Consider the following 26,280-nt stretch of genomic DNA (forward strand, 5'->3'; position numbering starts at 1 on the left):
AGAAACGCAGGGAGTTTTTCCACTTCTAGAACACGTGTCACTTTCCCCTGGAAGATCTGATAGGACGGCACACGTGTCTGTTTCCATTGAAGTGCTATTGTACACAGTGCTGCTGTCGGGTTTATCCATTTGGTAAAAGTTCTTGCACCGGATCTGTGACTTGATTTGATATACCCCTAAGAAAGGCTCCTGCATTAGCAGGGTCAGCAAACTTCACACAAGGACAGAATTTGTGCTGAGGCGTCCCACGGGAATATTGTGTCAAAAATGAACAAATTCAATTTAAACTTCTTTTAGGAGCACTCAAGCTGATAAAGTGTCCGGATAATAGTTTCAATGCTGCTTCATTGCAACTTGGTTTCAAAAGAATTAAGCAGAAAAAAAGAATAATTTAGACTACGTTTCCTTCCCTATCTCTCTTATCTCTAAGTCTTATGAGGTTAGTTGGAAAATCACTCACAGTTACAATTGAAATATTTTAATGTGCTGCTATCATGTTTATTCCGAATAATCTATTATTGTCCCCTGACCGACACCCAAACACCTGGAACACGTCATGTGATAAGCACATAAAGGCAGTAATTTGGGGAATAATATAACATTTGCATATTAGATTTATACCCAGAAGTATAAGGTAATGATTCACAAATTGACCAAGCAGGAATTACTGAATGTCATAAAAAGCCCTCAAATCATTCAGACACACAATGGAAATGATATGTAATTACAGGCACTTAGGGCTGAGACATTCTCAAAGTAACATATTGTAACAAGGGATTCCATTTAAGGAACAATGGCATTCAAGCCAGTGTCAAAATGTGCTTTGTGTGTGTTTGAAAGAGGGAGAGAGAAGGAGAGGGAGAGAAAGAGGGAGAAGGGCAAGGAGAGGGAGAGGGTGGGTATAGAGAGTGGGGGAGAGGGCGAGAGAAAGGGAGAAGGGGAGACAGGGAAAGAAAGAGAGAGGTAGAGGGGGAGAGAAAGAAGTAGGGAGAGGGAGAAAGAGGGATAAGGGGGGGGGGAGAGAATGTGGGGGAGAGGGCGAGAGAAAAGAAGGAGAGACAGGAAAGAAAAAGGTAGAGGGGGAGAGAAAGAGGAAGAAGTAGAGAGAGGGAGAATGAGAAAGGGAGAGAAAGAGGAATAAGTAGAGAGGGAGAGAAAGGGAGAAGGAGACAGGGAAAGAGAGGTAGAGGGGGAGAGAAAGAGGAAGAAGTAGAGATGGAGAGAGGGGATAGAGGGAGAATGAGAGAGGGAAAGAGAGAGCAGTCTCGGAGTGTGAGTGGTGCTGCACTCATTACACCCTTTGCTGCCAGTAGGACCTGCATTGCATTGCAACCTCTGCTGAACTCACCGGACGCGGTGTTAACAAGTCAGAGGGGGTTAACGCCGGGCCCGACGCGCTGGTCTTCTCTATATCTGTATTTGCCGTTCATATACTGAACCTCCAAATGAACAAACAATTTGGGCCCATGTTTACTAAGCAGTTCTGTGCCATAGGATACCTGCAGCGCCGGAAGACGCCTTACAGCTGCGGTTCTCAGCTCCAGTCCAGAAGACCTCTCCCAACAGGTCACGTTTTAAGAATATCCCTGCGTCAGCACAGCTGACTCAATCAGTGGCTCCGTCTTCTTCTGAGACACTCATTGAGCCACCTGTGCTGAAGCAGGGATATCCTGATAGCTTGAAATAATTGATTGGAAGTAGAATGAAACGGGTTCAGTTGGATGTCTTGCTCCAGTAATCTGCAGATGTGGAAGGGCGATAGTTTGTTCTTTCCCGGCACAGCCTCGCCCGCTGCTCCCATTATGTCGGTACACTCAGGCACCTGATATATCAGTGTCACATCCTAACCTTGTATGTCTCACGGCTGTGCCTGTAAATCTGTGACAGTCACTGCTGGCACACCGCACGGTTTGTGTCATTCAGTTTGTCTTTAACTCTGTGCTACTCTCTGGGGGAGACTTCCTCCGAGTCTGACACACGGCTCCTGTGATGCACAGCATTCTCTACATTCATTTGTATTTATTTACGGAGACCAAGAGCAAGTAACTAGTTCATTTCACTGTGTAACGTGCGGCATGAGAGCGGATTTGTTGATCTGCTAACACTGAATCTCAGAGTGACCATTGGTCGGTCGCTGTCAGAGGAATGGTTATTTATTTATAAAATGTGTTACCAGGAAGTAATACATTGGGAGTTCCCTCTCGTTTTCAAGCATGTCCTGGGCACAGAGTTATAACAATACATGGTTACATTAAAAGAACAGAGGTTATACGGTTAAATCACAGACATTTCATGGACAGATAGAGTTGGAAAATTGGGTACAGGGGATAAAAGGGCTGGTGAGTTTCAGATTGAAATAGAGAAGCTTTAACGGCAGCAAACGTCTCACTCCCTTTAGCTGCCCTTCGGCTGCACCAAAGGCTGTCCTCAGATGTACACTGAAGGGGTTCAGATTGAATGTGGCCACTATCTGAGGCTGTGTCCATAGAGCCTCAGCCTGCGCTCCTCCGCGCTGACGCTGAGGCTCGCCTGCCCGGTCAGCAGCGATCCCATGGACTGGCAGGCGAGCCAGCGTGCGCGATCGGGAGGCGGGGGGAAGCGGGGCAGTGACGTCGCTGGGCCAATAGCCTGTGATGCACTGATGTCAACGTCACGGCGCCGTGACGTTGACGCTGCTTTGCTGTGATTGGATGTTTTCAGCCGACAGCGCGCTGAAAAACAGCTCGGCTGTTGGCTGAAAAACCCAACTCCTCAGCACGCCTGCGGACGCTCGCGTGAGCCCCCTCTCAAGACATCCTCATTGAGGATGCCGGGGCTCAGCGCGGAGCGTCCGCACGGCTCAGCGCGGCCTGTCCTTCCATGGACGCAGCCTGACAGTCGGAGTGCAGAGGGTGATTGGGTGCACTGAGTAATTAGTACTACTCCCTTTTCCCCTCTCCTCACTCATTTTGCACCCTTTTTGTATTTCAGGTTTCTCATGATTTTGCTATTAATTTCAATCCGGACGATGATGAATGTGAAGGTAAGAGTGTGAGTGTGCTTGTGTGAGTGTGTGCAGGAGGTGAGTGTCTGTGTGCAGCTTTGTGTGTAGGAGGTGTGTGTGTGTGTGTGTCTGTGAGCAGGGGTGAGTGTGTGTGAGGGTGAGTTTGTGCACACAGGGTGTGAGTGTAAGGATGTGATTGTATATGGAGTGTTTGTGTTACACTGCGTATGTGGAATTTATGAGTATATTAATATAGAAGTGTGGATGAGTGTGTGTAACGGAATGTGCACATGTGTGGCATTGTGTGACTTAGGTGTGTTTGTGGTGGAATGGGTTGAGCGTTGTGTGGCTTTGTTAGGGAGGGCACAATGTGCACACAACACTATACAGAATGATACCTTCCCATGTGCTGCCCATGAAGCAGGAGCTCTCTCACAAACCTAACAATAAGTAACAAGACCTAAACAACACACCACTCCTGTGTGTGATACATAGAACCCGTCATAATCACAGGGAGGGGGAGAGTGAGAGAGACACAAAGAGGGAGGGAGAGAGGGTATGAGGGTGCAGGACATGATTCATGGTTCTGTTAACTAATCCTACACTCCAAGCCCTGCTTGTTCTGTACAATGATTAGGTGATGTTGTGTGTCATCTATATCCTCAGTAATATACTGTAGTACACACACAGAGTCAGCTCCACACTTCCTTCTCCATCTTTCTTTGTTTCCTTTCCAGGGATTCAGGGGATAGTTGAATCCTACCAGAACTGCCTGCCCAAAATCCAGCTGTATGGACCCACGAACGTGGCACCTATTATCTCCAGGGTGGCTCGGCTGGCAGCTGACGAGGAGAGAACAAAAGAGGCTTCAGTGGGTGACACAGTAACTGTAACTCTCTTACAGACAAAGCTGTCACATGGACACTAGGTTTGGTGACATCACACACCGCTGTCATACATACATTAATGACGATGACCTCACACAGTGAATGGGTTAAGGAGATAGCGATAGACGTATTGGAGTATTTCTGATACACCCCGCTGACCACCCCCTTCTGTCCCCAGAAATATTACATCCTCCTCATCCTCACGGATGGTGTGGTGACAGATATGGCTGACACCCGCGAGGCCATTGTACGCGCCTCCTACCTGCCCATGTCCATCATCATTGTGGGCGTCGGCAACGCGGACTTCACTGACATGCAGATTCTGGACGGGGACGACGGGATGCTGCGAGCACCCAAGGGAGAGCCCGTGCTCCACGACATCGTGCAGTTCGTGCCGTTTCGGGAATTCAAGAGTGTACGTTCAGGGAGATGGGGTCTGTCACGCTGTGTATGAAGTGACGTCTAATGTCCCGTCCATTAGTATTACATTTATTCATTGTGTCGTAGACGTGTCACATGTCTCTGCCAAGACCTTGCAGGCAAATGACAGCAAGAGACACAATTATGTGTGTATCCCATTATCATGTAACAGGGTAAATAAGGTCTCTGCGCTCGAGCTGTCAATCAGTAAATGTCACTCACTTTTTCTTGTTTCCCATTGTCATGTATGTCACGTATCTGTCACACAAATGTCTTTGTATCGCCTTTGTGTCTCTGTCATTGTCACTCATACACTGGGAGATAAAGACTCAATGTGCCCCAGTCACACGGCCATTATTAATGGGCCCCAGTCACACGGCCATTATTAATGGGCCCCAGTCACACGGCCATTATTAATGGGCCCCAGTCACACGGCCATTATTAATGGGCCCCAGTCACACGGCCATTATTAATGGGCCCCAGTCACACGGCCATTATTAATGGGCCCCAGTCACACGGCCATTATTAATGGGCCCCAGTCACACGGCCATTATTAATGGGCCCCAGTCACACAGCGATTATTAATGGGCCTCAGTCACACGGCCATTATTAATGTACCCAAGTCACACGGCCATTATTAATGGGCCCCAGTCACACGGCCATTATTAATGGGCCCCAGTCACACAGCCATTATTAATGGGCCTCAGTCACATGGCCATTATTAATGTACCCAAGTCACACGGCCATTATTAATGGGCCCCAGTCACATGGCCATTATTAATGTGCCCAAGTCACATGGCCATTATTAATGGGCCCCAGTCACACGGCCATTATTAATGGGCCCCAGTCACACAGCCATTATTAATGGGCCTCAGTCACATGGCCATTATTAATGTACCCCGGTCACACGGCCATTATTAATGGGCCCCAGTCACATGGCCATTATTAATGGGCCCCAGTCACATGGCCATTATTAATGGGCCCCAATCACACGGCCATTATTAATGGGCCCCAGTCACACGGCCATTATTAATGGGCCCCAATCACACGGCCATTATTAATGGGCCCCAGTCACACGGCCATTATTAATGGGCCCCAGTCACACGGCCATTATTAATGTGCCCCAGTCACACGGACATTATTAATAGGCCCCAGTCACACGGCCATTATTAATGTACCCCAGTCACACGGCCATTATTAATAGGCCCCAGTCACATGACCCTTTATTAATGTGCCACAGTCACATGACCCTTATTAATGTGCCCCAGTCACATGACCCTTTATTAATGTGCCCCAGTCATATTACCCTTGTTAAGCTTTTCCCTCTCTTGTATTTCAGGCTTCCCCTGCTGCTCTGGCAAAATGTGTCCTGGCCGAAGTGCCCAAACAGGTGGTGGAGTATTACAGTTACAAAGCCTTTCCCCCTCGCTGCCCGAAAGTAGACTCCCCGGACTCTGCTCTCGATTCCCCGCAGTGAGCCCTGTTCCACCCCCCTCCCCCATGCCCCCCTCTGCCTCCCCCACCCTTCCTCTGGGAGAACAGCCATGGCTCACCACACTCCAAACTTCGCTCACTAACATCTCCTGTGCCAGGCATGCCCACGTGGCTGCCCACTGGCAGACCTCAATGCCGGCCTCCTTTATTGCTGCTCAGACCCTCCCTGCAGGTTACAAAGCCACCTGAGCTACAGTAACGGGGGCGCCTCTGGTATACAGGGGTCTCTGCTTGTATCCTACAGACACAAAGTATTTTTTGCACAAACACAGTTGATACATTCCCGGAGAACGATCATTCCTGAGTCCTATGGTGCTGAATGGGTTAAGGCCTTCCTGGCCCGGAGTACTCACAGTGGCATGCAAGGGACACGGAGCTGTCCGGGGAACAGGAGCCTGGGGGCAGTGGTGCTGTTGGACTTCTCTGTGATCTGACTTGTTGCTCTTGGTAGGGACCTGCTGGTACTGTGCATTGTTTCTGGACAGGTCATCATATGCCACATGTCTGCTGAGAGCCTGAATATAAATCTCCTGGTAACATGTAGGGGGGGGGGGGGGGGGAGTTAATGTCTTTACATGAAGCCCTTACCTTTGCTTCCTGTACTGGCCTCCAACACATATGCTCAGTAACCCTTTCCTTCCTTTCCTACGGAGCCTTTTGTGGTATCCGCCTCTGAGGATTCCTGGCAGACTTTCTGTCTACCTTTTGTTGTTGTCCTACACACCCGGAAGGAAGAACTGGCGTGTAGACATCAGAATCCTCTTATTTAGCTCCAGTCAGCCTCCTGTACAGAACTTTCTGGCACGGAACAATCTGCGTGGGATTGGACAGACATGCTGGAGTTGATGTGAGAGTTTGTCGCACGCACCCAGAGGGCCGAGCTCCCGTGCAGAAGCGGAAGATGCTTCTCGTAAAGTGCAGGTTGTGGTGCCTTTTGTGGACCCAAGAAAACAATTCATCGCAGAGTTTGTTGCATTTCAGCTTTTTCAGCAGAGGAAGAAACTGATGAATCTTCTGCAGAAATCACATGTATGAAGCGCACACATATCGGTCTATTAAATGTATCGGCATGTGCTCAGGCATCTCCCATTCCCAAGGCCAGTACATGACTTTTCCTCAGATATCTTTTAGATGAACAAATCTAATGCTCGTGCACTCAAAGGGTTAAATGGGGCAGGCTCATGGAACCCCTTTTGGGTGTCTCCAGAACTGAGCTGTTGTGAGGTTTGTGCAAGCCCTTGTGAGTGAGTGACATCTCTCTGTCCTGTCCCCTCTCTCCTCCGCCCCCTTCCTCTCACAGTCTGAAGGTTACAAATAATAACATGCTGCTCATATTGTTCGTGTCGGCTCGTCCGTATAATACGAGTTCTGTACATGACCCTGGGATTAGACACGCAGACTGAGCACTGAACGAGCACGCGTGCAGAACATGTCAACCTGCATAGCAACACAAACACATGCATGCACAGACTTACACATACAGGACATGTAAACATACGTTGCACACGCAAAGACTGACGTACATTTATCAACAGGCTCTCATGCAATCCTGCAGCCATTAACACGCACACGGACGCCTATGTGCACACATAGACAAGGCAAGAATGTACCGATGTCACCAATGTTAGCGCTCGCTCAGACAGGGTGCTACGCCTACTTGCTAGCGTTCGCGTCGCTCGCTCCTGCAGCACAGCAGTCTGTGCTCAAACTGCAGGAGGCAGATGGGGGCGTGGCAGGGGCGTGTAACGAACGCGTCACGGAGCTGGTTCGCCTTTATTGGCTGAACCAGCTCGCGTCACGCGACTGTAGCCCCAAATTTCAATTTGGGTTGTGCCGGCAAAATGTCGCAGCGACAACGCTGCACTTTGCCGCCGGTGAAGTTTTCAGTTTGAAAACTCCCACCGCGCAACCCAAATTTGCGACGGACGTGCCCCCGGACGTCGCAATACGCACTGTCTGAGTGAGGTGAAATAACGCGATGGCCTCCTCACCTGCAGCCGATTCAAACCCACGTTTGCGCGTCCCGCTGGTGCGATGTGAACGTCCCGCTGCAGCACATCGCGGGTTGCAGTAATGTTGGCTACACGTGTATCAGACCAGAGGTCCCCAACTGCAGTCCTCACGGACCGCTAACAGTGCAGGATTTAAGGATAGCCTCTAAATAGCACAGGTGGCCCAATCATTGTGACTGAACCACCTGTGCTCTAGCCGGGGTATCCGTAAAACCTGCACTGCTAGTGGCCTTGAGGACTGGAGTTGGTGACCTCTGTATCAGACCCATATTTAGAGATGACACCAGATACTTTGTATTTGCTTCACGTTACCATGTTGTCACAGACACAAAGTGCCGATCTGCAGCCATCGCATGGAAAGTCCTATCCAGATGTATGGGGCTTTCCATGAGAGAGCGCTGGCGCTATCGCACTGTATAGGATAAGGGCTGATTGTCAGCACCAGTGCAATAAGGCACCCAAGAGCAGGGCGGATTGGAGACTCTCGTATATATGTCTTGATACTATTGGGATTTCGCTCAGAAGTTGATTTAATCCAACTACACATTGTATTGTACGTGTTATCCTAACAGGGCTTCTGATTTTCACACCTCCAGGATGGCTTTAGTAGAACTTTTACTGACAGAGGTTCCTCAGGCAGTGCATGAATTCATAGACAGTACCACACAAGTATGGTGGGACATGAGTACTGTATGGGACATGAGTATGGGACTCCTCTCCTCCTCTCCCTGTTTTTATCCTATGTTTTGTTAATCTGTTTTATGCATGTAAAGACACAGCATCCTCTGACACCCCACACTTGTTGTGTAGCTAGTAGAAGGACCTGGGTGTGCACTGCTATAGTACTGTATGTGTTGGTGCTGCTGTAAGATCTGCATGCTTCTTGTATCACCCCTAATAAAGTGTGCCGTTCTCTCTCTAACACGTCTGTGTATCACTGATCTGGGGAATCCTCTGCAGGGTTTGAGATTTGGAGAATAAATGACGGGATTTTTGTGCTCGGTGGATGTTTGATGTCCCACTGAAACTCCCAACCCACTGATTCCCAAATGATGCACCCGCTGCCCTCTCACTGAGCTCCGTGCTGAACAGCTGCAACCTCTGCTATTCCAGCACTGCCCCTGCCCCACAAACACCACTCTCACTTCACTCTAAAGGTGCACTCCAAGTTAATGCATGCCTGGATGGGAAGCAGGGGGTCTCCAGCCCGCGTTACGCTCAGCTCTGGGGACCCCCTGCTTCCTGAGATGCAGGAAAGGAAGCGCCAGTATTTCTGGGTTCCTTAAATACCCCCATCACGTGGGCCAATAAAAAGCCGCTTTGGATGATGCTTCGGCTTTTTATTGGTCCGCTTCACACGGGAGAGTTAAACCTCCATTGTGTTCCCTTGAGGGGAGGAAATGGCAACACAGTATCTAAGGCAGGCCAACTCCAGTCCTCAGGGGCCACTAGCAGGTCAGGTTTTCAGGATATCCCTGCTTCAGCACAGACAATGGAGTCAAAGACTGAGTCACTGATTGAGCCACCTGTGCCGAAGCAAGTATATTCTGAAAACCTGACCTGTTGGTGGCCCTTGAGGAATGGAGTTGGTCACCCCTGACCTAAGGGATCAGGACGTTCCCGAAGTTGAAATGAACAGGGTTCAGCTCCAGAAATCCCCCGAGGGCGAGTGGGCGAAACAAAACGCTGTAGTAGGAACTGCTCCTTCCACCCTGCACTATAATCGTGTTCTATTCCCCTCACACACAGCAAATCCTACCCTGCCTCTGCTATTCCAGTACTGGACCCCACCGTAGAGTAACACTGGCTATGTCTGCGCAAAGTCAGTATCAGCCTCACACTGCAATGATACTCACTACTGCTATATACAGGGCAGCCCCTTCTCGCCCATTACCCTGATGTTATTGTCAGTCACACCGGGTCATTGATGCCCAATAATTACAAGCAATGGCTGCCTGCAAACCGTTTCTGCTCAATCCCCAGCCACACCATCAGTGTCGAGTACCAACTCCCAAAGGTACACGCCTTGTTCCTGCATCTGGCCGCTATTCCTGGTGAAAACGCCGCTTTCCTACACAGACTAATCAGTTGTTAATGCGTAGCAAATTTTGCAGGTTTTCCCTGTTTTACGGATTCTTTTTTTGTAATAAAGAACTCTTTGGAAGTATATACTCGGCATCATTATAACACGCACACTGCTCCCCCTCCTAAGGCCTCGTCCAGGGTGGAAACAGGCGCGCTGGTGCTCCACCCTGCTCGGCCATGCTTTTTCTGGCCGGCTAGGTGCACGCGCGTCTGGGGGCGCGGCCACAACGTCACTGAGCTGGTTCGCCCTCATTGGGCGAACCTTCTCACGTGACGCGCTTGCGAGCAGCAAAATCAATTTTGCTTGCTCGGCAAGCAGCTGAGCGCCGAGCAGGCGCACCTGCCCGGTCACGCAGGCCACGTGCATCGTCGCAACGTGTCCGGCGTGAGCGCGCGTGCCCGTTCAGCACCACCCTGGACAAGGCCTAAACATGTAGCGCTCTGCGCTCTCTCTGCTCTCACTCCCAGGCGCTGCTTTGCGGGATATGTTGGTTTTGTACCAAGTCCTTCTTGTCAACAGTTTCCCAGAGCACAGATTTCCCCATCAGAGACATCGAGTTATTATAATCCAGTTATTATACGCTTTGATTCGGCTATCAGAATCCTCCCTCCTCCGGTGATAGGAAACCTCATCTATGGGAGTTATTTCCCATCTTCAACCTTTGCTCATCCATCGTCTCGCTGTAAAATCTTCCGTGGGCTGCAGTTGGAAGTCTCCTTTCCCACGTCCCCCCAAGAAATCTTCTAACTTCATCCTCCCATCTTCACTTTGGTCATTATCTTTTTATATTATTCGGGATGTCAAACAAAATGATATATTCTCTTCATTGTAGAACTTAAAACGCTGAGCTTTTCCGTAAAACTGCTACACACGCTAAGACAAAATGCAGAACACATATTCTGTGGGTCATATTTAAGATGGCTGCCCTTGTGATGTTTTGCATCTTTGCACTGCAAGAAGTCACTATTTTGGGGTCCCTTATCATTGGCTGCATGCTTGTGTTAGTGAGAATTCACAACATCTGAACTACCGTATATCGTGGAGCAGATCCAATGAGATCTTTGGGTCAATACAAATACAATAAACACAAATCAAAATAAAAGTGAGTTATAAGAGATTGTGGGATTTTATTGGTGCTTGTATTTTATTAACAGTTTGACAGATTTGTTGGGGGGCTACAGAAAAAGAAAAGGGGGTACATCTATACATTTGGCAGAGGTCAGAGAGACTGACGGTTGAGAGCATGTGTACATACATATTGCAGAATGTGTCACATCCAGACGATCAAATATCATAGCATCCAAAACATTGTTTTTAGTCAAAGTACAGAGATATTCCGGTGTGTAAGAACCACAGCACCCAGATCTCCGAGAATGGAGAAGTTAGGAAGAGTTTTTCCATGTGTATGATATATCACATTTTGTTATTTACCCTGGGGAGGGGATGGGTTGTTTTCAGTTGTTGGCAATAGTGTATCTGATGGCATTGAGAATTTGTGAGATGATTTTGAATTGGTTTTTATTTAAGTTATCACACACATTCCCAGCTAGCTCAAACTCCTACACCGACCACATCATGAATATATATTTATGTCAAAAAGAGTGCTACTGAGCGTGGCAATGTATACAACAAAAGACAGGGGTGCCCAATGCTACATCCAATTGACAAAACATATATAGTAATAAGTATAAAGTTAAATACTTCAATAATAATATTTTCTTGGTTATTTAGTTAGATCCTTTGGCCAAAGCATCATAAGCCTGCATACCACGCCACGGTATAACCAAACTTTGCAGGTCCTAACATTACACTGTGAACCCTTCCTTTACCTCTGCACGAGGGGAAAGAACCATAGTAGATCCTGTTCTTACAGCAAAATGAAAAGCCCTCCCAAGTTAAAAAGGTGCGGAGGAGTGAGCTCTGTGGGGAGGTGCCACCTACGTCCATACAACTGTTGGCAGTCAGAAATTGATTAACACACACATTCCCAGCTGGCTCAAACTCCTACACCCACCGAATATATATATATATATATATATATATATATATATATATATATGTATATATATATATATATGTATATATATATATATATATATATATATGTATATATATATATATATGTATATATATATATATATATATATATATGTATATGTATATATATGTATATATATATATATATATATATATGTATATATATGTATATATATATGTATATATATATATATATGTATATGTATATATATATATATATATATATATGTATATGTATATGTATATATATATATATATATATATATATATATATATATATATATATATATATATATATATATATATATATATATATATATATATATGTTCTTCAGTATTCGGTGATACCTTTTTTTATTGGACTAACAATTTATGTCATAGGACAAGCTTTCGAGAGTTCTCCTCTCTTCTTCAGGTCAAGCAATATTGCTTGACCTGAAGAAGAGAGGAGAACTCTCGAAAGCTTGTCCTATGACATAAATTGTTAGTCCAATAAAAAAGGTATCACCGAATACTGAAGAACTAATTTATTCTGCACTATCGCAACTGGACTAACACGGCTATTTTCTGCTTTATATATATATATATATATAAAGTTATCCCCAGGTTTCCCTAGTATTGTGTATAGTGGGTCATGAGGGATGTTGACCTGCAAAATGCTATTTATTAAAGTGAGCCCTGCTTTCCATAGCGTTGGATTTTAGAACATCTATCTATCTCAGCGCCTTGTATAGCGCATACACAGAGTGACCCCTGCTCCTATGCACATAATATATGCAATATAGTCCCCATATTGCCAGCACATTGGAGATACACATGGGAGAAAGGAGTGTAACCTGGTGTGGGTCAGGAACCATCTATATATTCATTTGTAGATGTTTTCTTTGATCACTACACAGGATGAGTTTTTGGAAGTGGCCTCCTGTATGTCTTGCCATGTGTCAAGATCTAGATGAGTCTTGGGTCCTTCTCCCAAGCAGTCATGTATTTATCGGATTCGTTTCAGTAGGAGTCAAGGAGGGATCTAAAGTGGAGGTTACTCTGAGGGATTGGTGTAAACGCCAAGTCTGAAACGGAGTAGGATCACGGAGACATCCGGTTTATATATGGATTGAATAAAATTATGGATTTTGAGGAATATTATGACTGGGTTGCAGTGCAGCTAAAGATGGAACCTTCCCAGGAACAAGAATAGCATTGGCTCTTAATTGGGGACCCAAGGGTTTGTCAGTTGCCTAAATGGAAAGGGAGAGAGGGGTCATACACCGAGGCGGCATGGGAGAAGGGGAATTGGTTAATTGAAACCTGGTTTTAAGAGAGTCCTATAAATTACAAGAGAAAGAGATTATTTGATTGTTATAGATCTCAATTAGTATGGATATTTTGCTCAGCTGGTTTCCGCTGCAGAGCAGATCAGATTTTCCAGTTCAACCCATGGTCTGCCAGGCGGGTTTCAGTGCCAACTGGTTAGTTGTCCTAATTGGGTCGCTCTATGTTTTTGTAGGTTTGGGAGAGCAAGACCTCCATCAAAATTGAAACTATAGAGCAGGGGTGGCCAACTCCAGTCCCCAAGAGCTACAAACAAGTCTGGTTTACAGGATATCCCTGTTTCAGCACAGGGGATCGCGTCGAAGACTGAGTCACTGATTGAGCCATCTGTGCTGAAGCAGGGATATCCTGACAGCCTGACCTGTTGGTAGCTCGAAGACTGGAGTTGGCTACCCCTGCTATAGAGGATATTTCTGCAGACTGTTGGACGCCCGTTTTGTCAGTCGAATATTAATATTTTATTTTGTAAGGTGTATAGATCATTGTGATGGATTTTTATAGGGTTGGTCTGAAAAAATGATAAAGAAATCCGGGAAAAACATTAATTTTGATCGCGGCTATTCTTCCAAATATACATGAGTTTATATGGATTCCAGGAGGTTAGGTTTTTTATTATCTGTTTGAAGAAGGGTCTGAAATCTGTGGCATGTAAATGTAGATTAGTCCTTAGTTCTAACTATGTTATGGGGTTTGGGCTCCATTTAAAATCAACATGAACTTGGAGGATTTTTCCTACGTCTTTAGGGAGATTCATACTACGAGCCAAGGATTTGGTGTTATTCCTTTTGTGTCCTGAAGGGAAAGCTAAATTCCGATGAGGTGTGAAAAAGATTGAGACATCGGAATAAACCTTCAGCTCGTAGTGTTAGGCTGCGTCCATAGACACAGCAGCCGCGCGGAGGCTGAGGGAAAGCAGGTGCTTTCCCTGGCCTTAGTACGCGTGCCGTCCGCGGGCGTGTCTATGGGCGGGCCACTGACGTCATGGAGCTGGTTCGCCCTCGTTGGGCGAACCGCTCACGAGGCTGCCCTATTGCATGAGAAATCAGTTTTGACTGATTTCACGCGCATCGCGTGCCCTCTCCCGCTGTATAACGCAATCACTGCCTTTAGGCCGTCTGATCACTCAGCGTGCGGACGCGTCGTCTGCCTATCTATGAACGCAGCCTTACAGAAGTTTAGTGAACATCAGATTGTGGACTCTGCAGGCCAGTGAGAAATTGGACCTGTAAATCCAATGTACGTATGTATGTATATTACATAGCACACGAGGTTGAAAAAAGACATGCGTTCACCAAGTATATCTTTATTTATTTAGCACTATCCAGGTACAAAGCACTTTACAATACACAACAGAATAATATAACACAATGGGAATAAGCGCTTCAAACAAAACCCTGCCCTGAAGAGCTTACAATCTAATTACAGATAGCATTGCATTGGGCACCCCGTCTTTTGTTGTATAATGTAATTACAGAGCAGCTTGTAAGTGCGATGGCAAGTAATGAGTAAACATATGAGGGTATCTTTTAACTACTACGGCCGCTGAGCAAACCCCTGAGATTCATCAGAAAGATATCACATGCTATATTTAGAGACCTGCCTTTATTTGCAACTATAAAGCATCTTCCAGCTGTGCCCGGGCAGTTCCCCCCGCGCCTAATTACCTGCGTATCGGGCTGATGTGTCCGAGGATTTGGCTGGATGTTTGATGAAAGATGAGGATGATATTAGTATTAGCAGATTACATTTTTATTACTTCTTTGCATGCTCCCTGCTGCTCTTCACAATACACAGAGAACATTAGATTTCATTTAGATCTTGGCATGCACACAATGCAAAGTGTGGGGTTGGCGCGAAGCATACTGCTCGCCAACGTCAGGATTCAATGATGGGTGAAAGAAATGTTGAAACGAGGGAAAGAAAGGACCTGGCCGGAGGCAGGTACACAAATAGGGGACCTGTCATGAGCCGAGACGCATATTGGAGCTAAAAGGGAGGCAGAGAGATGGAGAACAGTGTCGCGGCTACAGGTAACGAGTCAGAAAAGGGAATAATGAGAAATAAAAACAGAGAAAATGGGAGCGGAAGAAATGAGGGGGAAAAAATGGAGGGAGGAAAGAAAAGGAACATAAGGGGTACTTTATAAGGTACTTTCCTGTTATCCAGAGCCATTTCCTGTTATCCGAAGCCATTTCCTGTTATCCGGAGCCATATTCCTGTTATCAGGAAAGTACCCATATTAAATCTACCATCCCCTCCACTCAACTCCCCCTAATGCCCTCCAACCAGTAAAATGCCCGTGCCCACCTCCTCAAACCCTCCTAATACAGATAACTGCCCCATCCCACCTCATCATACACAGAGATACCTGCCACCCTAACACCAGTAACTGCCCCTCCCTGCCACCTCCTAATACACAGTGAGGACTACCCCCTAACCCAGTAACTGCCCCTCCCCACCTCCTCAGACACAGAGATACCTGCCACCCTAACACCAGTAACTGCCCCTCCCTGCCACCTCCTAATACACAGTGAGGACTACCCCCTAACCCAGTAACTGCCCCTCCCCACCTCCTCAGACACAGAGATAACTGCCACCCTAACACCAGTAACTGCCCCTCCCTGCCACCTCCTAATACACAGAGGAACAGCACGTCATCATTTACAGTCATATTTGGCCAAATTCATTTGGAGGCAGCACGTGGAGGATTTTTGGAGGTTTTTGGGCTCCAAAAATGCTGTTTTCAATAATAAATCAGTTGTTACTTTGTTTTTAATGAAATAATAAATACGTTTTGAATTAAATAAGTTGCTTTGAATATGGCTCCAGATAACAGGAAGTACCAAATAAAGAAAATCAATAGATAGGTTTATTCACTGAGGTGTGATAGCAGCCATTCAATTACTAATGGCTAACCACTGCCAATGACAGCTGCCCGGATGTAATAGAGTGGAGGGGAAGCAAACTTTCTGGACCTAGAGCCAAGCCAAGTGAGGCCCCAATAACTCGTCTTCCAGCCGCTCTTCCAAAAAGAGGAGTTGTTGGACCTTCCAGCAATGCTGAGGATACAGCCGCATCTCTTGGGGTTCACAGAGCGCCTGCTCCTGACTCCCCTCTGTGGCAGAGTCCTGCTGGTAATAGACTTGCTTCAGGTAGACATAAATGTTCCAGAATCCATCTTCCCCCAACAACCCCACACAGACTCTGCACAGAAGAGAGACAACGGGCTTAGTCCCATTGTGACAACTATATTACTGCTGTAAAGCACTATGGACATGGCTGGCACTATGGACATGGATGACACTATGAACATGGCTGGCACTATGGACATGGATGACACTATGAACATGGCTGGCACTATGAACATGGATGACACTATGGACATGGATGACACTATGAACACGGATGACACTATGAACACGGATGACACTATGAACATGGATGACACTATGGACATGGATGACACTATGAACATGGCTGGCACTATGGACATGGATGACACTATGAACATGGCTGGCACTATGAACATGGATGACACTATGGACATGGCTGGTACTTTATAAAGAGTTGCATACATAGCAAGTGAAAATCCCACATTGTGAGCACATTTACATGTCTCAGACAGGTCTGGAACCCTGCGCTTCCCCATTATCCCTTAGCATACACTGCTTCCACTGCAGCCAGGGATTCTGGGTAATGACATGCAAATGAGCACTCACAGTGGGACAAATACGACAGGCCAGAGGGGTAATAAAAGCCAGAGGTAAATACTACTTTTTAGATTTTAACAAACATACAAATACAGATAAAAAAAACACATTTGTCCCTTTCAGTCGGCACATTTCCAAAGTTACTGTAAACCCTAAAAACACCTATTATTTACCTCTGGCTTTTACGATCCCTCTGACCTGTCTTATTTTCTAAGTGTTTGTGGCTCTTCCTGGCAGGCACATCTTTCCACACTGGATTAATCTGTGTTAACTTGTTATCATTTGACACAATGTTATTTTCGTGACACTATATTTCCTCTGTGTCCTGAGAAGCAGAAACTGTGGGTGCCTTATACACAAATGGTGATAAAATGCTTTGTCTGATTCACACGTCCACAACCCCGTACATGAAGAAGCATCTTTCTCTCCCCGGCTTCCAGAGGTGTTTATAGCTCTCCCCTATATACCCTTCCTCTCCTTTCTCCCAGTGGACAATCCGTCCTCAAATCTTTTCTCGAAACGATTGGGATTGAAACCCCACACCCTTTTTGTTTCCCAGCAGCAAAACCAATACGAAAAAAACCCATGATCTCCAAATAGGAACCCCAACCAAATGTGCGTTTTTGTAAGTATTTTGCTGTGTTTTTTTCCCCTGTCGGAGATGCTATTAAATATAGTAACTCTCATAGTTTGAAGACGAACGATACAAAGTGCATAATTACAGAAAATATACAATGAAACTCTGTGATGAGAGAGAACTCTCTCCTAAGGCCAGGGGAGCTCAACTCCGGTTCTCAAGATCCCTCATAACAGGTCAGATTTTCAGGATATCCCTGCATCAGCACAGGTGGCTCCATCAGTCTGTGCTTCAGCACAGGAGGCTGAATCAGTGGCTCAGTTGAAGACTGAGCCACTGATTGAGCCACCTGTTCGGAAACAGGGATATCCTGTTATTTATTTATAAAATGTTTTACCAGGAAGTAATACATTGAGCGTTACTTCTCGTTTTCACGCATGTCCTGGGCACAGAGTTATGATGATAGATAGAAGGTGACAAATACATGGTTACATTAAGTGAGCAAGGTTATACATTATATACACCTGACCTGTTGTGGGGGGTCTTGGAGTTGAGATCCCCCTGCCGAATCCCCTGCCTAAGGCCCTTCATCCCAGCACCACAATGTTCTAAAATGGGTAATAAAAAATAAAGGCGTTAACATGTTCACTGTCTGATCTGCTTTGTTAGCTGTTTCCATCAGCCTGTGCTCATTAGAACATTCTCAGCGCTCCCTGCTCTGTGGCCGCTTATAGTACATTAAACCGAATAACGAATTCAGGTCTTACAGTTCCAAGAGGGAAATGCGCGTGTGATTAGGAGAGGGAGAGAGAAGCACAGGAAACACATTCTGTGAAAACAACAGAAGGCTCATTTGCTGGAGCCCATCCACCCACCCTGGTTCCTGAGCCTGCTGGAGACATCATGGATACCATAAGGGGTGGGATGCAGCTCACATGGAGGATCTTAGCTGATTCATTGTCATGGGAAAAAAACATTGTGTTATGGAAAGCGTTGGATGGATTCTGAGAACCTCGTGTCGCCTCTGTGACTGACAGAACATAATATTGGAACTAATCTCATTCTATAATCGGAACATATTTCTTCTCAGCAACACAATCATCTGTACCCAAATGTCCCAGATTCCTGCTGCCTGCGATAGTGCCATTCATTGCATGAGTTGTGGGCCTCTCCATCATTTATGGGCTAAACTCCAATAGGTTTAGATGGAAACTCCCTATCGATAGATACCTCAGCATATAAAGTAGGGGTGCCCTGACATGAATATTTTAGTTATTAAAAAAAAAAAAATTCACATATGGACTGTGCATCAGGTTTATGACTGGTCAGAGGCTGCAGGACTCTATGCAATCACTCTTCTCTTCATTCCTAGCAGAATACCAGTATGTGAAGTGTAGCGGTCCTAAGAGATTAAGGGAGTACCCCAACTTTATTTACACAGTTACTGTTCAACTTGGGCTCTGAAGGGAAAGGGTCATTTATTTTAGGAACACTTTCTCCCTTTCTTTTTTTTAAAGCATAAATACTGTACTACTGCTTTCTTTAGCTACTTCAGCTGCTAGAACACCTTTGGAACGAGGTGTAGCTGCTGAACAGGGGTGAGCAACTCCAGTCCTCAAGAGCTACCAACAGGTCAGGTTTTCAGGATATCCCTGCTTCAGCGCAGGAGATGCAGTCTTCAACTGAGTCACTGATTGGGCCACCTGTGCTGAAGCCGGGATATCGTGAAAAGCTTACCTGTTGGTGGCCCTTGAGGACTGGAGTTGGCCACGCCTGGCATATGCCATAGAAGGAGGAGTGCAGGATTTGTGTACAACAGGGGTAGCCAACTCCAGTCCTCAAGAGCTAACAACAGGGCAGGTTTTCAGGATATCCCTGTTTCCACACAGGTGGCTCAGTCAAAGACTGCATCGCCTGTGCTGAAGCAGGGATATCCCGAAAACCTGCCCTGTTTGTAGCCCTTGAGGACGGGAGTTGGCCACCCCTGCTCTTGAAGTTGCCTGGATATTTCTGTCCACCTCCATGCTTTTTTGACATCGTAACTGTGTGATATTTTCCCATTGGCTTCAAATGATCTGAACAAGCGGCCGTTAAACCTACAAAACGGGGGAGTCTGAAACGGGAAATCAGTAACTCAATTCCACTCATTGTCTGTGTGTGAGGGGGGCTGGTCATGGAAAAAAAAACCCTCTCAGATATATAAAAGACTATATTACAATGCACATCCTACTACATTTGTCCAAATATATTAATATTTTTTGCAACATGCCTATATTTTTATTTTCTATGTTCAGGTATTTCATTTCGAAACAGAAAGCAATGCTGTTGGTGAATATATGTGGGGGTTGTATGAATGAATGTGCTCAGAACTGCTTTCAAACTCAGCCCTGCTGTTAGCAACTTGACACACAGTCAAACCTGCTGAAAGATGCAGAAATCGCCCTAATACTCAGGGGGTTCATAAGATAATATTATATTTTTTAGAAGAAAAAAAACCCCTAATTTGAGTCTGAAAATATTGTATATGGTTTTTCTTCATTAAAATGTAATTTAGTTTTCTGCAGGAATGATAAACAGCATATTATTATTATTATTAATAATATTATATTGTCCCACAGGCTGCACTGTGATTATTAGAGGAAGACACCGTAACTGTGACAAAAACTCAATACATCTCTAGACTACCACAGACTCCTTATAAAAAGCATACAAATAAATAAATTAATGCGCTTAAAAGCAAAAAATAATGATGACATTGGTAAAACAAAAAGTAACGTTTAAAACTGAATGGGGGACCTGCTACTCTAAAGTAATGAAGCAAGTGTAAAACAGGGTGAGAAGGTATTGTATGTGTAACTCATTTCACTTTATTGTTCCAGTGATGTGTTAAGACAGAGGCGAGTGTCTTGTACACTAAGGAATAGCCTTGCTTCAGCACCTTGGACAGAGCTATACATGGGGATTTGATCTAATCCTCTCCCTAATCTAATACATTGAAAATTGCATTGTGTTCCCTGCAGGTTAATTCAAGAGTATTTGGCTCCATTGTTGCAGAATCACATTTAAGAAACCAGTCAGAGAGGAAGCCGCCTGCTATAGTGTTACACTGAAATTAGAACATCTATACTTAGTAACAATAACTGCAGGGTAACATAGATCCCAAAACCTGAGCAGTGAGATCAAAAGGTTTGTGCTTCGCAGAATCACTACATAATGTGAATGGAGAGATGGAGAGAAAGAGAGGGTGCAGGTTTGTGTGTGTCATGCATGGAGGCGTGTGCATGTGTGTACTGTGTGTGGAGGCGGGTGTGTGTGCCGTGCATGGAGGCGTGTGTGCCACGCCTGGAGGCATGTGTGAGTGTGCGCCATACGTGGAGGCGTGTATGCCATGCATGGAGGCGTATGTGTGTGTACCATGTGTGTCTGCGCCGTGTGTGTGCCATGCATGGAGGCGTATGTGTGTGTGCCATGTGTGTGTGTTGCCATGCATGGAGGAGTGTGTGTGCCATGTGTGTGTGTGTGCCATGCGTGGAGGCTTGTGTGTGTGTGTGCCATGCGTGGAGGCTTGTGTGTGTGTGTGCCATGAGTGGAGGTGTGTGTGCTATGCATGGAGGCGTGTGTGTGCCATGTCTGGAGGCGTGTGTGTGTGCGATGTGTGCAGTCAGACGGAGTGTCGTGTTGTGAGGGATTGTCTGTTCTGTTGAATAAAAGGCTGCCTGCCTTCATGCTTCTAAGGTATGTTTTGTAATGAATGTAGCAATTCCTCTTTCCTTTAGTCATTATAACAGTTCCTCTTTAACAAGAGCTCTACTTTTTATTCTCCTAGAAGCCACAGAATTAGCATCTGTTCACCAAGGCCGGGAAAGCAAGTAAGTGGAGGGAAGAGGCCTCCCACTTCTGAGGGCAGCACCAGTTTTTAAGACATCGGAGCCTTGTGAAACTCCTTTCTATTTATTTTCTCGGATAAATCTGGTGCGTTTTTGCCACTAGTTCTGCCCCGGTTTTGCAGCCAGAAGAATTTACCAAATAAACCATTGAGTCTCCTAGGAGAATATTTATTTCCAGAAGCCCAGATCGCCAGCATTTCATTTAGATGGGGGCTGTTTTTTTTCTTTGGGGGGGGGGGGGTTGGGGGGCTTAATTCTGATACACACAGGAGTTTAACAGAGGGGACAGGGCAGAGAATATAACCTCTGCTTCTCAAGACTTCAACCTGCGCCACACACACCCACACCCACACCAACTACGCCACACACACACACACTCTGCGCCACACACACAGTCTGCGCCACACACACACACTGCGCCACACACACACACTCTGCGCCACACACACACACTCTGCGCCACACACACACACTCTGCGCCACACACACACACACACTGCACCACACACACACTCTGCGCCACACACACACACTCTGCGCCACACACACACAGCACCACACACACACACCTCGCAGGGCACTTATTCACCTCCTTCTGCATGAGCAGACAGCACAGATCATGTCGCCATAGTAACCTCCATCCCTTTCAGAGATGCTCACTTTGTGTGTCCCCTATGAGGACCGCATGTTCCATCGCTGAAAGGAGAGACCCCAGCTCTGACCACATGAAAGATGCTCCGATTCTGCATCCGACACTGCCCTGGACACAGACATTGCAGGGTTGTCAGGGTTGTTTAATGCAGAGGCCTGGAAGCTGTTTAAGTGTCTAAAGAAGCTTCTGCACGAGGGTTTCTGTGTCACTCTGAATTAAATTAAACTAAGAAATCAAGAGTGGAAACACTGAGCTGGTGAGAACCAGAGATTAAATTCATCCATCCTTTTCTGTGCACACAAAGGACACTTCTCCCTCGCTCATACAGTCTATCTGCTCCAAACCTAATGTTTACACACACACAAATTGTGCAAATACACTTACAACTTACTTCATGGAACCAGAGAGTAAAACCCCTTGGGGACAACACACTGGGTTTCATATCAGCTGCACACACCTCAGAGGCAGGGGCAATTGCACTTTTACCCATCTAATTCCTTTTAACCATCTGCCTGCTGGAGAGCCTGGTGCTGGAGTCTTCGTACAAGTGAAGAGGCCTGTGGGCAAAAGCCATTAACCCCCTGGCTGCCAGTGTGCTGCTGAGTCTGCTGGCAGGCAAGGGGTTAATATTCCAATGAGACAAAAAGAAGTGAACTGAGGAAGACAAACAGAGATCGGTGTTCGGGGGGCCCAGGGGAGAGTTACATTTCTCTTCTGCTTCCTGCGGGTTCGGTAGAAAGCGTGAGAACTCCTCATTAGCTGGCAATCCCGACGCGCTCCACGGAGTATAGAGACAGCGCCGCGCAGGGTCACAGGCAGTGGGAAGCATGGAACAGCGCTGTCATGTACTCAGACTCCCTGACACGTGTACCATGTCACCTTCTCTCTGCCTAGGCAGACTGGCATGTCATGGTATGAGAAGACGCAGACCCCGGGTACATCATGTATAAAGCGTTCCATTTCTTTAATAAAGGAATAAGAGATTTATTTTCCTGTTCTTGTAGTATAAATATTCGGTATCGTTGTGCTGTGTACTCATTCTCAGAGGGGTGGAAGTGTATGGAGATACTCGGTATCACTGTGCAGTGCAGCGTATTCATTCTCAGAGGGGTAGAAGTGTATGGAGATACTCGATATCACTGTGCAGTGCAGTGGGTTCATCCTTAAAGGGTGGAAGTGCATAGCGATACTCTTTATTGTTGTACAGTGCAGCATGTTCATTATCAGAGGGGTGGACGTGTATATATACTCTGTATCGCTGTGTAGTGCAGCGTGTCCATTCTCAGAGGGGTGAAAGTGTACAGAGATACTCTGTATCACTGTGCAGTGCAGCGTGTTCAGAGGGGTGGAAATGTATAGAGATACTCAGTACCACTGTGCTGCGTGTGCATTTTCGGGTGGTATATTGCTCTCACAGATCACAGTTTGCTGCTGACTTTGCAGCTCTGCATCTTTCTGCTCATACATCTCCAGTACAATGGCAGCAAATCTGTTTCCTGCTCAGGCCCATGGGGGGGAAATGTCAGGTTTTGCTGTGCTGCTTGTTCCTTTTGATCTCCCCCCCCCCCTCCCCATGATTTTCATACTCACTGCCTGAGACGTGTGATTTCTGACTTATTGCAGACAGACACACTCTCATCCTCAGAGTCCCCGGGTAATGTGTCTCTTATCCCAGCTCCAGGCGCTGCAGGAGAGAACACGATTCAGAGAGAGGAAGAGAGATGCGAGGTGGGAGAGTGGGGGAGTCACAGAGAGAGAGAGAGAGAAGGAGAGAAAAGTGAGAGACAGGGGGAGTCACAGAGAGAGAGAGAGAGGGGAGTCAGAGAGAGCGAGAGAAAGAGGGGGAGTGAGAGAGAGAAAGAGGGGGAGTGAGAGAGAGAGAGGGGGGAGTGAGAGAGAGGGGGAGTCACACAGAGAGAGGGGAAGGGGGAGTCACACAGAGAGAGGGAGAGAGCGAGAGAAAAGTGAGAGAGAGGGGGAGTCACACAAAGAGAGAGAAAGGGGGAGTCACAGAGAGAGAAAGGGGGAGTCACAGAGAGAGAGGGGGAGAGAGAGAGAGAGAGAGAGAGAGAGAGAGAGAGAGAGAGAGAGAGAGAGAGAGTCACACAGAGTCACACAGAGAGAGTTGGGAGAGGGGGAATAATTACACAGAGAGTTGGGAGACAGGGGGAGTCGCACAGAGAGAGTTGGGAGAGGGGGGAGTCACACAGAGAGAAGTGGGAGAGAGGGGGAGTCACACAGAGATAGTTGGGAGAGAGGGGGAGTCACACATAGAGAGCTGGGAGAGAGGGGGAGTCACACAGAGAGAAGTGGGAGAGAGGGGGTCACACAGAGAGAAGTGGGAGAGAGGGGGAGTCACACAGAGAGAGGTGGGAGAGAGGTGGAGTCACAGAGAGAGAGAGAAGGGGGAAAGAGGGGTAGTCACACAGAGAGAGGTGGGAGAGAGGGGGAGTCACACAGAGAGAGGTGGGAGAGAGGGGGAGTCACACAGAGAGAGGTGGGAGAGAGGGGGAGTCACACAGAGAGAGGTGGGAGAGAGGGGGAGTCACACAGAGAGAGGTGGGAGAGAGGGGGAGTCACACATAGAGAGCTGGGAGAGAGGGGGAGTCACACAGAGAGAAGTGGGAGAGAGGTACTGTATATGAAGAGGAGAAATGAGAGAGGGGAGAGGTACTGTATATGAAGAGGAGAAATGAGAGAGCGGAGAGGTACTGTACACTGTATATGAGAGGCCTGCTCACCCTCAGTGTTGGAATCCAGGATCCTCTGCAGACAGCTCTGATACGCACACAGGGTGCTGTTCTGTGGGACAGAAAGTGACTGCTTGTTGGGCTTCAACATGTGGCCTCAAACACATCATTCACAGTGTGATCGGAGATTGCTCCTCTCCTCCCTGTCACTGCCCTCCCTGTCACTACCCTCCTCCCTGTCACTGCCCTCCTCCCCGTCACTCCTCTCCTACCTGTCACTGCCCTCCTCCCCATCACTCCTCTCCTACCTGTCACTGCCCACCCTGTCACTGCCCTCATTGTGTGTCTGTTCCCCTAAAAACCCTCTCCGCACCATGTCCTGCTTACACTCCTCTTTATTCAGGGGTGTCCCAAGCATTGTCAGAGACATCTCTTGTCCCCACTGGCTGTGAGAATCCTCCTCTCCTACAAATTCTCTGTCACTGAGACTGTCTCTGGAAACACCTCTTAAACGGTCATTTGGGGGGGGGAGGGGTGTCACATAGTGTCCAGGAATTAATAATGCTCGCAAGACAATAACATTGTATCTTTATGATACTGATGAATAGTTACATAGTTACATAATGATATAGTCGCTCCTCCTTCTCTTACCGTGCACCTCACAACTGGAACAGTCTACCGGAGACTCTCACAGCCGCCACCAGTCTAAGTTCTTTCAAAACTAAAGTTGTCTCACATTTTAATCTGGTCTGTAACTGTTACATACGCCTATAACATATATTATCTCTAACTGTGCACGCAATGTCTTGTATATAACGAATAACCCTGCTCACTTAATGTAACTATATATTTGTCATCATAACTCTCTGCACAGGACATACTTGAAAACGAGAAGTAACTCTCAATGTATTACTCCCTGGTAAAACATTTATAAATAAATAGTAGATGAGGTTGAAAAAAGACATACGTCCATCAAGTTCAACCTATGCTAAGTTTAGATGACAGATACTTATCCTATATCCGAACTTACAGTATATTGATCAAGAGGAAGGCAAACAAAAATCCCCAGTGACACATTATCCAGTGATCTCATAAGGGGAAAATAAATTCCTTCCTGACTCCAAATATTGGCAATCACATTACTCCCTGGATCAACTTCCTTCCCATGTATACTTATTAGGTATATCCCTGTATACCTTTCCTTTCTAAAAAGATGTCCAACCTTTTTTTCAAGATATCTATTGTATCTGCCATCACAGATAGTCACCTAATTCTCTAGTCCAAAAGTAGCAACATTGTAACCAGCAGAATAACCAAGACCCAAACACTGGCTTTCTGGTGCCTCTGCGCCACATTTGGCTCCTACAATGTATGTATATCTTTATTTATATAGTGCTATCCATGTACATAACGCGCCACATTATGGAATTAAGCAGTTTAGACATAAAAGTAACATTAGGAAAAGGAGTCCCTGCCCCGAAGAGCTTACAATCTAAGTGGTAAGAAGGGAGAATTT

At 46.4% G+C, this 26,280-nt stretch overlaps 2 protein-coding genes across 5 annotated transcripts in view; one reads left to right on the forward strand and one right to left on the reverse strand.

Moving 5' to 3' along the window:
• The window catches only part of LOC142470185 (copine-7-like), a 37,698-nt gene extending 28,980 nt beyond the window's left edge, over positions 1-8,718 (forward strand). The window contains exons 2-5 of the mRNA XM_075577162.1: positions 2,917-3,022; positions 3,721-3,854; positions 4,049-4,285; positions 5,630-8,718. Of these exons, the coding sequence (XP_075433277.1) occupies positions 2,917-3,022; positions 3,721-3,854; positions 4,049-4,285; positions 5,630-5,767 (615 nt within the window). The 3' untranslated portion in view covers positions 5,768-8,718. The remainder of the gene's footprint in view (positions 1-2,916; positions 3,023-3,720; positions 3,855-4,048; positions 4,286-5,629) is intronic.
• Positions 8,719-16,095: 7,377 nt separating this feature from the next.
• The window catches only part of LOC142469992 (serine/threonine-protein kinase Nek11-like), a 197,825-nt gene continuing 187,640 nt past the window's right edge, over positions 16,096-26,280 (reverse strand). For 3 of the 4 annotated variants that reach the window (XM_075576824.1, XM_075576822.1, XM_075576821.1), the window contains 3 exons: positions 24,816-24,876; positions 23,665-23,758; positions 16,096-16,452 (listed from right to left, as the gene is read on the reverse strand). In XM_075576824.1, the coding sequence (XP_075432939.1) occupies positions 16,224-16,452; positions 23,665-23,758; positions 24,816-24,876 (384 nt within the window). In that variant the 3' untranslated portion in view covers positions 16,096-16,223. Of the gene's footprint in view, positions 16,453-16,739; positions 18,144-23,664; positions 23,759-24,815; positions 24,877-26,280 lie in introns of those variants that run through there. The other variant, XM_075576823.1, reaches the window with a different exon arrangement.

This window comes from Ascaphus truei, chromosome 19 (assembly GCF_040206685.1).
Source record: "Ascaphus truei isolate aAscTru1 chromosome 19, aAscTru1.hap1, whole genome shotgun sequence".
Classification (NCBI taxonomy): domain Eukaryota; kingdom Metazoa; phylum Chordata; class Amphibia; order Anura; family Ascaphidae; genus Ascaphus; species Ascaphus truei.